Source organism: Puma concolor, chromosome B2, assembly GCF_028749965.1.
Source record: "Puma concolor isolate L17-30 chromosome B2, mPumCon1.1.hap2, whole genome shotgun sequence".
NCBI classification, from domain to species: Eukaryota; Metazoa; Chordata; class Mammalia; order Carnivora; family Felidae; genus Puma; species Puma concolor.
The window spans coordinates 27,057,347-27,071,495 of NC_141671.1; the positions used below are offsets into that span (position 1 = coordinate 27,057,347).

Sequence of the window (14,149 nt, forward strand, 5' to 3'; positions counted from 1 at the left end):
GTATCATTTGCATAGGAGAGGCCAAGGGAAGAACTTTGGCGACAACATCCAGAATTCTGTTTTGAGCCAGTTCAACATGAGATGATATGAAGCCTGTCAAACAGATGGGAAGAAATGGGGGGGGGGTCCTACAGCTCAGGTCCAGGCAGGCCTGGAGATGGACCCTTGGGGTCCTAGGCACAGTGATGCTAATGTGAAACTGAGACCGAGTGAGACACCTCACAGTGGGTGGGAAGGAGCCACAGGGCCAGAGTGGAGATGGTGGGACAGCACAAGAGCCCAGGAAGTTGTGTCAGTGAAGTAGAAGAGAATTAGAAGAAGGTAGGGCTCCAAAAGCCAAGTGAAGAAAAAAATTTTAGAAGGGGAAGGTAGGGACTAATTTTGTAGGCTTTGGTTTTTTATCAGTCTTATTTTTTTGTTCTCCTTATTAGATAAAATAAGTTCCTACTGTTAACAGAGTCTCCATGCCTCTGAAAATGCCGCTCTGTTCGTGATCGGAAGCATACTCCATATTCATCCTGTAATATTGAGGAAATATGGAAGAAGTAATGATAAACTTTTTTTTAATTATTCAGTCTTGGCCCCAAAATATAACTATGATTTAGTTCAGGGTGCAGAAAGCTCTTTCTGTAAAGAGCCAGTTAGTAAATATTTTCGTTTTTGTAGAATATATATTCTGTGTCTCAGCTACTCAACTCTGCTGTTACAGTGTGAAAGCAATCATAGAAAACACATAAATGAATGGATGTGGCTATGTTTCTATAAAACTTTATTACAAAAACAGGCATAGGAACAGATTTGGCCTGTAACTTTCCAGACCCCTGATGTTCCGGTGTATTTCAGAATCGTACTTTTAACCATGAGAGGTTTATCAAGCTACAGAGGAGTAGTCTGATTTTTTTTTTTTTTTTAAAGAAAGCCAGTTAATTTGTTGCTCTATATTATAAAACCTTGTGGACAGTTAGATTTTATTAGCCAATCATATTCTTCAGCATTTTGAACATTAAACATATGCTGAATTCTTGATGGACTTACTAAAAAAATCTGTACAGAACCATCCTGCCCTATAACTCCCACTCCCCTGCCATATTTACTTTCTTAAGCCTAACTGCTTTTAATTCTTTTGGACATGATTAATTGGATATTCTAGCACAAGAAAAGCTTTTTGTTGTGCAGAATCTCCTTATCCTGTGTTTCAGAAATAGGAGCATATATATACACAAGGACTTCTGCTTCACTGTGAATATAAAATACAATTATATAATATATATAACTTTCCTGTAAGTATAGTATGTGGCTTCAACACTTGCCTTCAGCCTTCTGTGCCTCAGTTTTAGTGTTTACCTGTTTTAGGATTAAACATGTATATGCAAGATGTTTAGAATGATGTCTGCTCAATATTGAGTATTCATATGTCAGCTTTTCTTTTCATATAGCTGTTTATATAATATGTATATAAATGAAAAAAAATAGCCAAAGAGAAAAAAATATCCAACATTGTCTTGCCCTTCATACTTGACTGATCCCATCAAGACAGATTCCAAATGTGATTAGATATTAATTTATACATAAAAAAAAGATTTAAGTATTGGCTTGGCTGATATGTAGAAAGGATCTTAAAGATCATCTGGTTCATGGTTTTTTCATCTGCATTTCATGAATCGTTAGAAACTGTAGACAACATGGCAGCACTCTGCAGGTATACCTGCACACATGTACATGCATACACAGTTGCACATATGTGCATTTCTGTGTCTTGCCAGAGTCTGAGGCTTTCATTGTGTCCTCACAGAGTGAGTCTCAGAAAGGCTGAGCACTGAGCACCATTCCAGGAATGGAGACCCAGATTTGCTGTTCCTGACTTTTAGTGTGACTTTTATCAAGTCATTCTCTGTGAACCTCAGAACTGGTTTCTGTTTCTCCTAGAATTGTTATAAAGCTCCAACAAAAGCATTTTCGAATTGTAAAATGTCCTATAAATGTATAGTGGTGGCACTATACTATAAGAAAACTACAGCCAGGAAGAGTGGTTGAGTGGTCTGCTCAAGAGCCCTGACATCCCCATCTTCTGAGATCCACTCAATGAACTATACCCTCAAATTGGAGCCACAGCTTTTTTTTTTTTTTTTTTTTTTTTTTTTTGAGAACAAAATGACCCAATTCCAAGACCATTCAGTGGAAAAAGAATAGCCTTTTCAGCAAACAGTTTTGGGACTTGACATCGATGTGCAAACAACTACTTTGGACTTCTGGCTCACCACATACATAAAAATTAGCCAAAACTGATTGAAGATCTAAACATGAGAAATAAAACTATAAAACTCTTGGAATAAAACTAGAAGTAAGTCTTTATGCTCTTGAGTTAAGCAAAGCATTTTAAGATATGACACCAAAGCACAAACACAAAAGAAAAATTAGATAAATTGGACTTTTATGTTTCATAGGATACCATTAAGAAAGTGAAAGTGTTTGTATACCTTAAATTTACACAATGTTACATGTCAGTTACCTATCAATAAAGCTGGGGAAAAAAGTAAAAAGACAATTACAATCCATGTATCTGGTAAGAGATTTTTATCCAGAATATATAAAGAACTTTTATAACTCAATAATAAAAAAGATAAATAACCAAACTTAAAAATGGGCAAAAGATCTGAATAGACATCTCTGCATATAAGATGTACAAATGACCAATAGGCACATGAAAGGATGCTTAACATCATTAGTCATTAGGTAAGTGCAAATCAAAACCACAGTGAGACATTTGTGTGGAACCACGAAAGAATCCTAATAACCAAAGCAAAATCTTGAGAACAAAGCTAGAGGCACCATGATGCTTCCTGATTTCAAGAGGTACCATACTTCCTGATTACGAGCTGTCATATAAAGCTATTGTAACCAAAACAATATGGTATTGGCATAAAAACAGATGCATAGATCATTTGAACAGAACCAAGACCCCTGAAATAAACCTATACATAGATGGTAACTAATTTATGATGAAAGAACCAAGAATGTATAATGGGGAAAGGACAGTCTTCCTAATAAATAGCATTGGGAAAACTAGGCAGCCATATACAAAAGAATTAAACTGGACCACTATCTGACACCAAACACCAAAATTAAATAAATTAAAGACTTGCATGTAAGACCAGAAAGTATATAACTAGAAAAACAACAACAACAACAACACAGGTGGTAAGGTCCTTGACATTGGTACTGGTGATTATTTTTTGGATTTCACACCAAAAGCAAAGGCAACTAAAGCAAAAATAAAATAAGTTGGAGTACATTAAACTGAAAAGCTTCTGCACAGCAATAGAAACCATCAATAGACTGGAAAGGCAACCTACTGAATGGGAGAAAATATTTGCAAATCATATATCTGATAAGGGTCTAATATCCAAAATAAAGACTTCAAACAACTCAATAGCAAAAAAAAAAAAAAATCTGATTTAAAAATGTGCAGATCTGAATAGACATTTTTCTAAAAAAAGACAGATGGCCAACACATACATGACAAGGTGCTCAATATCATTAATCATCAGGGAAATGCAAATCAAAACCATAATGAGATATCATATTATACCTGTTAGAATAGCTATTATCAAAAAGTTAAGAGAAAGCAAGTGTTGGTGAGGATGTGGAGAAAAGGGGACCCTTGTGCACTATTAGTGGGAATACAGGAATGTATTGGTGTAGCCACTGTGGAAAACAGCATGGAGTTTCCTTAAAAAATTAAAAATAGAACTACCATATGATCCAGCAATTCCTAAGGAAATGAAAACACTAATTGGAAAAGGTAGTTACATCCTCATGTTCATTGCAGCATTATTAACAGTAGCAAAGATATGGAAGCAACCTAAGTGTCCATCGGTGGCTGAATGGATAAAGCAGATGTGGCGAATATATACAATGGAATATTATATTAAGAAGGAAAGAAGGACATCCTGCTATTTGTGACAACATGCAAGAAACTTGAAGACATTATGATAAGTGAAAAAGGCCAGACAGAGAGATAACTACTCATGATACTACTTTATGATCTCATGTGTATGTGGAATCTAAAAAAAAGTAAAAGAGAAAACAAATACAGTCATAGATACAGAGAATAATTTGGTCATTGCCAGAGACAAGAGAGTGAGGTGGTGGACAGTGGGTGAAATGGGTGAAGGTGGTCAAAATGTACAGACTTGCAATTGTAAAGTAAATAAGTCATGGTGATGTATAGTATGATGACTATAGTTAATAATGCTGTATTGTATCATTTGCAAGTTGCTAAGAGACTAGATCTTAAAAGTCATCATCAAAAATTTTGTAACTGTGTGTGGTGTTGGATGTTAACTAGACTTGTGGCCATTTCATGATATATGCATATACCAAATTATTATTGTACACCTGGAACTAAGATAATATTTTATGTCTATTATACCTTAATAATAAAAAAACCCACAGTGATATACAACTTCACACTCTCTAGGATGTCTACAATCAGTAAGACAGACTATAATAAGTGTTGAGTAGACAGTGGAACAATTGGAACCCTTATTTAGTGCTGGTAAGAATGTGAAATGGTGCAGCCACTTTAGAAAATAATGTGGCAGTTCCTCAAAATGTTAAATGTTGTATGCAAATGACACTACTTCTAGGTACATGTCCAAGAGAAATGGAAATATGATATGTGAAAGAAGCCAGTTATAAAAGGCCACATGTTATGATTCCATATGTATGAAACATCCAGAATAGGTCACTGCATAGATGCAGGAAGTAGATTAGTGGCTGTGGGGGTGGGAAGGGAAGATGGGCAAGAGATTGCTAATGAGTATGGTGTTTCTTTAGGGGATGACGAACACATTCTGGAATTAGATGGTGGTGATGAGTGCATAATGCTGTGAATACTAAAAACCACTGAGTCGTAAACTTTAACAGGGTCAATTTTATGGTATGTAAATTTTATTGTAAGAAACTGTTACTTGAAAAGTGTAACCCCAAATTGTGCTTTCTTGCCTATGAAAGCTTAGGAGGAAACATACTTTTATCCTATTTAAAAAAAATTTTGGGGCGGTGCCTGGGTGGCTTAATCGGTTAAGCGTCTGATTCCAGCTCAGGTCATGATCTCACGGTTCATGAGTTCGAGCCCCATGTCGGGCTCTGTGCTGACAGCTCAGAGCCTGGAGCCTGCTTCAGATTCTGTGTCTCCCTCTCCTCTCTGCCCTGCCCCTGCTTGTACTCTGTCTCTCTGACCCTCGAAAATAAATAAACATGTAAAAAAATTAATAAAGAAATAAAAATAAAATTTTTTAAGGGTTTATTTATTCTTGAGAGAGAAAGAGCACAAGCAGGGGAGGGCCAGAGAGAGAGGGAGACACAGAATCTGAAGCAGGCTCCAGTCTCTGAGCTGTCAGCACAAGGCTGATTGTGGGGCTCGAAGTCACAAACTGTGTGAGATTATGACCTGAACTGTAGTTGGGTGTTTAACCAACTGAGCCACCCAGGCACCCCTACTCTTATCCTGTTTTATCTCACGTCTGCCATGTGAATTTTACTGACAGGCCTAGATGACATGCGTTTTGAGTCAGGTCTGTGTTCACCAATCGCCCAAGTTCCCTAAAGACAGACTGCACAAGACTGCAGCTTGTGCCCAGGTGACACTCAGGACTGGCAGCAATGAGGGCCGGTAACCTCACTCACCTCAGAGAGGGGTTTTTCCAGGTGAAGATTGAGGTCATTCACCAGGCAGCAGGGAAGCATCTTTGTATTGTGCCCAGCTGTTATTGGCCTGCAAATAAACCAGTGACAAAGATTTTCATCATTACTATTTGGGGACATTTTAATATTAGGTTAATTTATATTTATTGTGCTTAGAAATAATTTAAGAAAAATAATATATCAGTCACATTTATTTTTAAGAACCATCCTAAGGAAGTGCAAAATATTTATTCCTTGAAACCTCTTTTTGGAAATCATTCAATTCTATACATTAGTACTTACTGTATTTAATGTGCCTCAAAATTAAAAGATTATGTATGCATGTGATATGCTAAAAATCTTGTATCTTAGTTAAAAATTAAAAAAATAAAACAATCTTTTAAAAAATCAACTGTGTCCAAAACACATATTCTCAAACTTCTCTGCATAAAAGTCAACTGGGATTGACTCATTATAAATGTGGATTTCCTAGGATTCTACCCCCAAGAGATTGGTTCATTCTGGCATTTTAGAAATACCACAGGTGATTCTGAGGAGCAAGGGTTTGCACTTTGAGAACCACTGCCATAGGGAATTCAGCCTAGAATTAGGAAGTAATATGTGTGTTTAAAGTGTTCTTCACTTTACCATGGATAATTAATAGATATTTCTTAAGATATTTTTCAGTCATTTGATGTTAGAATAGATCACATTCATACTCTTATTCTGCTATTAGAAAATATTTTTCCATGATTTTTATTTATTTTTATTTCTTTCTTTTTTTTTATTTTTTAATGTGTATTTATTTTTGAGAGAGAGAGAGAGAGATTGAGCACAAACAGGGTAGGGGTAGAGAGAGAGGGAGGCACAGAATTCAAAGCACGCTCCAGGCTCTGAGCTGTCAGCACAGAGCCCGACCCGGGGCTCGAACTCACGAACTATGAGATCATGACCTATACTAAAGTTGGACACTCAACTGAGTGAGCCACCCAGGCACCCCTCTTTTTCTTTTTTTTAAATTTTAAATCCAAGTTAGTTAACATATAATGTAATAATGATTTCAGGAATAGAATTTAGTAATTCATCTCTTACATATGACACCCAGTGCTCATCCCAACAAATGCCCTTCTTCCACCCAACACCCCACCAGGAACCCTCAGGTTCTTCTCTGTATTAAGAGTCTATTATGGTTTGTCTTCCTGTCTGTTTTTATCTTATTTTTGCTTCCCTTCCCCTATGTTCATCTGTCTTTTTCTTAAATTCCATATTTGAGTGAAATTGTATGATTTTTTTTATAAGCATAACATTTCTAAGTAAGTGAAATTGTAAAATGTGTTTGTTTTACCACCGTCAGCATCTATGTTGCTGCTAAACATTAATGTAACACTGTCTTCACCTGCTATTTCCAGATTTCTTTTGACTTGGCTGAATATACTGCAGATGTTGATGGAGTTGGCACTTTGCGGCTTCTGGATGCAGTTAAGACCTGTGGCCTTATCAACTCTGTGAAGTTCTACCAAGCCTCAACTAGTGAACTTTATGGGAAAGTGCAAGAAATACCCCAGAAGGAGACAACTCCTTTTTATCCTCGGTCACCGTATGGTGAGAATGCATGGGTATAAACTTGTACATGTGCCATGTTCTTTTGGCATGGGCGTGTGTGTGCTTCTGCTTTAATTCTGTTCCTTTCTCTCATCTGAAGTCATTTGAGTGTGAGATTAACACTCAGATTGGACTAAGTGAGCAGACATTGAGAAGCATACCTTTATACACTGCTAACTACAAGTATTTGCTACCATTGCCTCCAGGGTGAAATTACCACTTCACTTCACCAATCCATGTTCATTCAGTCTTCCATACAGATCACTTTGAAAGGAAAATTAGGCCCACATGACTTTTTTTTTACTAAACTGTTGTAAGATTTGCTGAAGTGATAGATTTCATTTCATGTTTTTTATTTTCCCAACGGAAGTTTCCCTGGGTTCAGATATTTAAAAACGAATGAACAAAAAAACCAGGTCTATTATATCTTATATATTTTTTAAAAAAGAGTATTCATGGAAGACTTTAGTGATAAAACTTCTAAGCATCTAGAATATTAAGATTCCTTTTTTTTTTTTTTTTTTTTTTTTTTACTTTCTAATTCCTTAAAACTAAGAAAATGGGAATAAGATCTTAGGTCAACTTGATATATTGCATACTATAGTTGAATCAGTTAGATTGTGGAAGACAGAACTGTGGCTATTACAAAAGTAAAAAATTCTTAAATATTTTCTTGTGCACATGATTAACTGGCAAAAGAAACTTTATTTTGTCTTTGGCTTTCATTCAAATTTTTTTCTATCTTAATGTAATATAAATTATAGTTTTTGCAAGTTGTTACTTATTTAAGATGAGTGAAAATCACTGTCTTTTATAAGGAGACACCATCATTTATAATAATTACTGTCTTTTATTTCCTTTTAAAAAATTGTTCAACAGGGGCAGCAAAACTCTATGCCTATTGGATTGTGGTGAACTTCCGTGAGGCATATAATCTCTTTGCGGTGAATGGCATTCTCTTCAATCACGAGAGTCCTAGAAGAGGTCAGTAAATATGTTAATGGACAAGAGAATTTCAGACTTTTACAACTAAAAAAGTTGTATGTTATATTCTGTATATGTACTGTGCAGACTGGGGAAAACTTCACATCTGCTTTTAACTACAATTGACCCTTGCACAACAAGGTTTTGAACTGTGCAGGTCTGCTTATACAGATTTTTTACAGTACAGTACTGACAATGTGTTTTCTCTTATGACTTTATTAATAATATTTTCTTCTATCTAGCTAAGTTTATTGTAAGAATACAGTATATAATACGTATAACATACAAAATATGTGTCAATCAAATGTTTATGTTATTGGTAAGGCTTCTGGTCAACAGTAGGCTATTGGTAGTTAAGTTTAGGGGGAGTCAAAAATTATATGCATATTTTCTACTGCATGGAGGGTTACCATTCCTTACCTGTCTGCATTGTTCAAGGATCAACTATATTTTGAATGTCAGAAGTGGTAAATGAAAAAATACAAATCCAGACTTAATTATTTAGTAAGTTTGCTAGGTTTTTTATTCAACATGAAAACTGAACACTGTTCTAATTTTACCATTTTCATTGGTAGGTCTTCTCAAGCACATTTTCTTTCTTTTTTTCTTTTTTTTTCTTTTTTTAATGTTTATTTACGTTTGAGAGAGACAGAGACAGAATGCGAGTGGGTTAGGGGCAGAGAGATAGGGAGACACAGATCTGAAGCAGGATCCAGGCTCCGAGCTGTCAGGACAGAGCCTGACATAGGGCTCAAACTCATGAGCCGTGAGATCATGACCTGAGCTGAAGCTGGCTGCTCAACCGACTGAGCCACCCAGGCACCCCACAAGCACATTTTTAACCTAAATATTAGGAAGTTTGAAAATGAATGGAAAGGAATAAGTAGTAAACTAATGGTTGTTTCTGGAAGTCACTCTTACTTGTGTAGACTCAACTTGTAGAATCCATATATTTTTTTACTTTGAGTCAGTTAGATGTCAATATTCTTTCTTTACATTCCATTGAAATAGACATCCAGAAATTACCATGCTTCTAGAGTATATGTTAAAATAAATTTGAAATCAGTTCTTGTATTTAGAATCATTATCACTTTTTTTCAGAAAACCATATTTGTTTCTATTGCCTTGTTTGCTTCTCATAAGTTTCTGTTGAAACTGTTAGCAACATGCTGGCTTTTCCGTTGCAAATGTAAGGTTTTAAATAAGAAAATGTGTACTCTTATTATTATTTCTGATTTGCTGAAGCATGAGAAATCTTTATAAAACTTGTATACTCTTCACAAAATGATAATTACCTGTACAATACAATTCTAAGAAGTTTTATGAAATTTCACTATCCTTTAGCCTTTTAGCTTGAGAATCATTGAGAAGTCCAGTCCTAATTTGTTTCATTCATGTCCACCAACTAGTAATGCTTATAACTTTTTCAGTGAAATTTTATGTGACTGTATAGCTACATAATTAACCTATAAGTCATGAGGAAAGAGTAAAGTGATAGATTTATAAAGGTATCTTTAGCATCAGTACATTTTTATTTTATAATTGCATAAGTTAAAAATTCCCATGATGGGCCATTAGAGCATAAGAACCCAATCTGTCATGTCTGTCGCTCCAAAAGAAAACAAAAAGCAGCCAGAAAAGTTTCTTTAATTAATTTTGTGGTTGTGGATATTCTTAGTAGAGGGAAAAGGAAAAGGAAGATCGTAGCTATCCTTGCTCACAGCATTTGGTGTGCGGGATGCTCAAGGCATCTGTTTAGTAAATGATAGTCCCTCCCTCTTTCATCCTAAGTATGTTGATACCCATTGTTTGGGTTTTTGTGCTTTCCACCTCTCAACTTTTCCACCTGAAAAACAAAATAAATAAGTAAAAGTCAATTGTTTTGGATAGGTTAGGATAGGGAAAAGCATTCTTAGTTGCAGAATGAAAAGATACATTAAAATATAACTTTCCCTCAAAAAAAAATCCTCTATTTGCATATCTTATAATGAGAACTAATTTTTGTCTTTGTCAGTGTTAAACACTTTAAAATTTTTTTATTTTATTTATTTTTTTAAACATTTATTTATTTTTGAGAGAGAGAAAGTATGCGTGAGTGAGTGGGGAAGGGGCAAAGAGAGGGAGACAGAGGATCTGAAGCAGGCTCCACACTGTGAGCATAGTCGAGCCAAACGTGGGGCTCAAACTCATGACCTGAGCTGAAATCAAATCTGCTGCCCAACTGACTGAGCTACCCAGGTGCCCTAAAAAATTTTACTTTAAAATTAATAACTTCTTTCTTCCCTTTCATTCCCTCTCACTGACTCCCAGCTCTGTCCTCAGGCCCACTAAAGCTCCTTCAGAAACATTTCAAGTGTCTTTATCCTTAAACACACAGAAAGGGTTATTCTATATGTAATATTCTACATCTAGGGCTTTTGTTAAATATTTGTTAAAAACTTGATCTTGTAATATACACATTCTGTTTTATTATATACCTGAAAATCAATATTTCATTTTTTATTTCATTTAATATCAAATAATGAAGAATTATAGGGGTATATGTAAAAATGATATAATACTTATTTGTTAAGATTTCTAATAGTTAATACTTAAAGCATTTTTTGAACTTGAAAATTAATTTTCATATTAACTTAGTCCTACAATACTATTATCATTTTCTCACAATTATTATTTTTATTTATTTATTAAACTTTTCCAAGGAGATTCTTTGGAATCTACCATTAAGGAAGTCTTCTTCCTGTGTTTTATTTTTGAATCTTCAGCTTATAAAACAATACCTCTGTGCTAATAAAAATTCAATACATATTTTTAAATGCATGAATGAATAAATGAATGAATATCTCATGTTTTAGTAAAACTTTACTGAGTTGAAAGCTAGGCAGTCTGAACTAGAGAACAATCGGAATTTATGTAAAAGTTTTAAATAAATATTCTTTTACTTATTTCATGCATAAGGGTAACCAAAGGCTAACTATTCTGAAGTAAAGATTAACCCTGACATACTTTAATAAATAGATAAAATTCATTTCTAATTAATAATCTTAGTCTGTATGCCTATAATTGCTATAGTACTTTAAGTTTGTTTTCTTAAGTAGGTTTAGCATTTATACCTCAGTCCTCTTTTGCCCTGTTATCACAGTGATCAAATAAAATACTTTTTTTTTTTTTAATGTTTACTTATTTTGTTGAGAAAGAGTGTGCCAGGTGGGGAGGGGCAGAGAGAAAAGGAGACAGAATCCAAAGCAAGCTCAGTGCTGTCAGTTCAAAGACTGATATGGGGCCTGAAGCCAGGAACCATGAGACCATGACCTGAGCCTCAGTTGGACACTAAACTGACTGAGCCACCCAGGTACACAATACTCTTTTTTTAATGCAGTGGTAAACTTCAGTCTAGTCCTAAGGTATATATCCCAAATGCCCAGCTAGTAGAGCCCAGACTGATGCAGCCTTTTTGGGGTATGTGCTTTTTCTCTAATGAAAAATAATGACCAAGGCACCTTTTGACTACAGGAATAGTATTCTATGGGAATTTCTAACTTTAAAAAGTATGAATGAAGAATTTTTCAATATAAAGATATTCTAGACCAGAATTTGGCAAATAATGGTTCATGGGTCAAATCCAACCCACCAGCCTATTTTTATATATTAAAAAAAAAGTTTTATTGGAGCATAGCCATGTCCACTTGTTTGTATATTAATCTGTGGCTGCTTTCACAGTAGTCTGGTGGCCTGCAAAGCCTAAAATATTTGCTGTCTAGCCCTGTAAGAAAACATTTGCTGGCCCCACCTATAGAATAATTTGTTTCTCAACATCAAGAAACTTTCAGTTGGGTTTAATATTTCTCCCAAGGTAGCAAGATAATCTTACACAAAAGATTTCTTATAAATATTGAAGTCAAAGAGAATAAATAATTAACTCATCCATTAACAAAATTCTGAAGTGTTTGGGTCAGTTAGGGTTCTGTTATGCTTTATTGAAGCACTAAGGTGTGGAACCAAATAAACTAGTAACTGACTGAAGATCTGTAGCATAGCTCATTACAGCAGCCCTCCCTCCTGAGTTTGACACTTTTTCCATTATATTTTTGACGGGGTTATATGTCTTTTCTCTATTCCAAATACTTTGTAGTTTTCTTTTTAAGTGTACTTATTTTGCTTTGTTATGGAAAGATCACAATGCCTCTAAAGATAGTTGGGATCACCTGTGTTTGGCATCGAATTAACAGTTGGAAATCATTGATGTAGAGAATGAAGCCAGTAATCAGAGACTTGGCCCCTGTTTCCCTTAGTCAGCCATGTAGTCACTCTTTCAATTAAGGCAAGATAGTTGATATGCTCATGCTTTAGGTATGCTTATTTTATAAAATAGAGGCACTTTAGTAATATTTAGTACAAATTAGTAATGAACAGTAGTTAAAATTCCATAAAGGCATGAAACTGTATGGTATGTATTGTATGCTGTGGGAATAACTACCATGTTTTACATGACAATATCCACAGATATTCATTAGGTGCTTTTATTCGTAAGCACTCAACTTTTTAAAATAAAAAATGTACTATTCTTTTTTTAATTAAAGGGGTAGTTGCTTTATGAATAAATTGCAAAAAACAAGACATCTATCTGAAAACCTTTTTCCTTTCATGTTGTTTCTCCAAATTTGAAGTTCTCTGTTCCCTTTACATATCTCTATATATGTACATAAATATGGTGTTCAGTTTGCCACAAATGTGAACGTGGCTATAGTGACACTTTTCTTCTGGAAATACAGATTTATATATTTTCTATTTAGGAAATAAAGGCTGGGTTTATTGTCTAGCACTATTAAATTTCTTTGAGGAAGGTGTCATGTACAAAAAAATCTTTCAGCATTTGTTGCTAAGTGTTTTTGAAAGTTATATCAGTTAATAAGACTGATGTCATAAAGCTATTAACTATATAAATTAAACTATGGAAAATATTGAGAAATTTTTAAATTAAAGTATTTCATGAATAAAGACATTAGAATTTCTTTTTCAATATACTGTTTATCAGTATAAGAGATTTTATAATCTCTTAAGTTTAAGATTATTCTATAAACCAGAACATTAAAACAAGGCTATTTGTAAAGCTAATGGTAATATTTCTAGTTCTCATTGTTTATTAATTTAGAAATAAAGTAACAGGAATTCTCACTATTCATCACCTGGATAATTAAAACATTTTGCTAATTATATTTTATTCTTATATTAGCAGACTACTTTGTCATTTCACAAATAACAAATTTGCTGACCTTTAAAAATTATAAATAACAATATATATGAAATAATATATTGAAAAAAACGTATTTTACATGATCAAGAGTGAACAAAGAGAGATATCCTACCTTCTAGTTTCCAAAGATTAGAAAAGTCAAATGATTAAACTTGATTTGATTTCCTGACTTTAATAACTGTAGCCATCATGATTAAAGGAGTGAAATGCACATAATATTGAGCATTCATTGTTTGTGACTTTTCCATTTTCAGTATGAGTGTAGAAGTAGTGTCTAATATCTTACAGCTAAGTAATGGTGTAGGTTTCTGAGAGACATTCCACAGTCTATGTCCTTAAGGAGAAAGCCCACACTAGGAGTGTGTTCCATGAAAGTTCTCTGCTGTCTGGTATCAGCAGGTGGGGCTCAAGTGTCTGCTGGTTCACAATGGTGGGCCCATTGACTTTTGACCCTCACTTGGATGCCACTGGTGTTACAGAAGGAGGTTAGTTTAGCAGTTCCAGTCTTTTTTTTTTTTTTTTAATGTTTATTTTGAGAGAGACAGAGAGAATGAATCACAAGCAGGGTCTGCACTGGCAGTGCAGAGCACAAAGTGGGGCTCGATCTCACAACTGTGAGAT

At 34.6% G+C, this 14,149-nt stretch overlaps 1 protein-coding gene across 2 annotated transcripts in view; it reads left to right on the forward strand.

The window, feature by feature from the left end:
- Positions 1-14,149, forward strand: part of GMDS (GDP-mannose 4,6-dehydratase) — a 644,323-nt gene that overhangs the window by 292,085 nt on the left and 338,089 nt on the right. For both annotated transcript variants that reach the window (XM_086706440.1, XM_086706441.1), the window contains exons 5-6: positions 7,098-7,290; positions 8,170-8,274. In XM_086706440.1, coding sequence (XP_086562566.1) covers positions 7,098-7,290; positions 8,170-8,274 — 298 coding nt within the window. The remainder of the gene's footprint in view (positions 1-7,097; positions 7,291-8,169; positions 8,275-14,149) is intronic.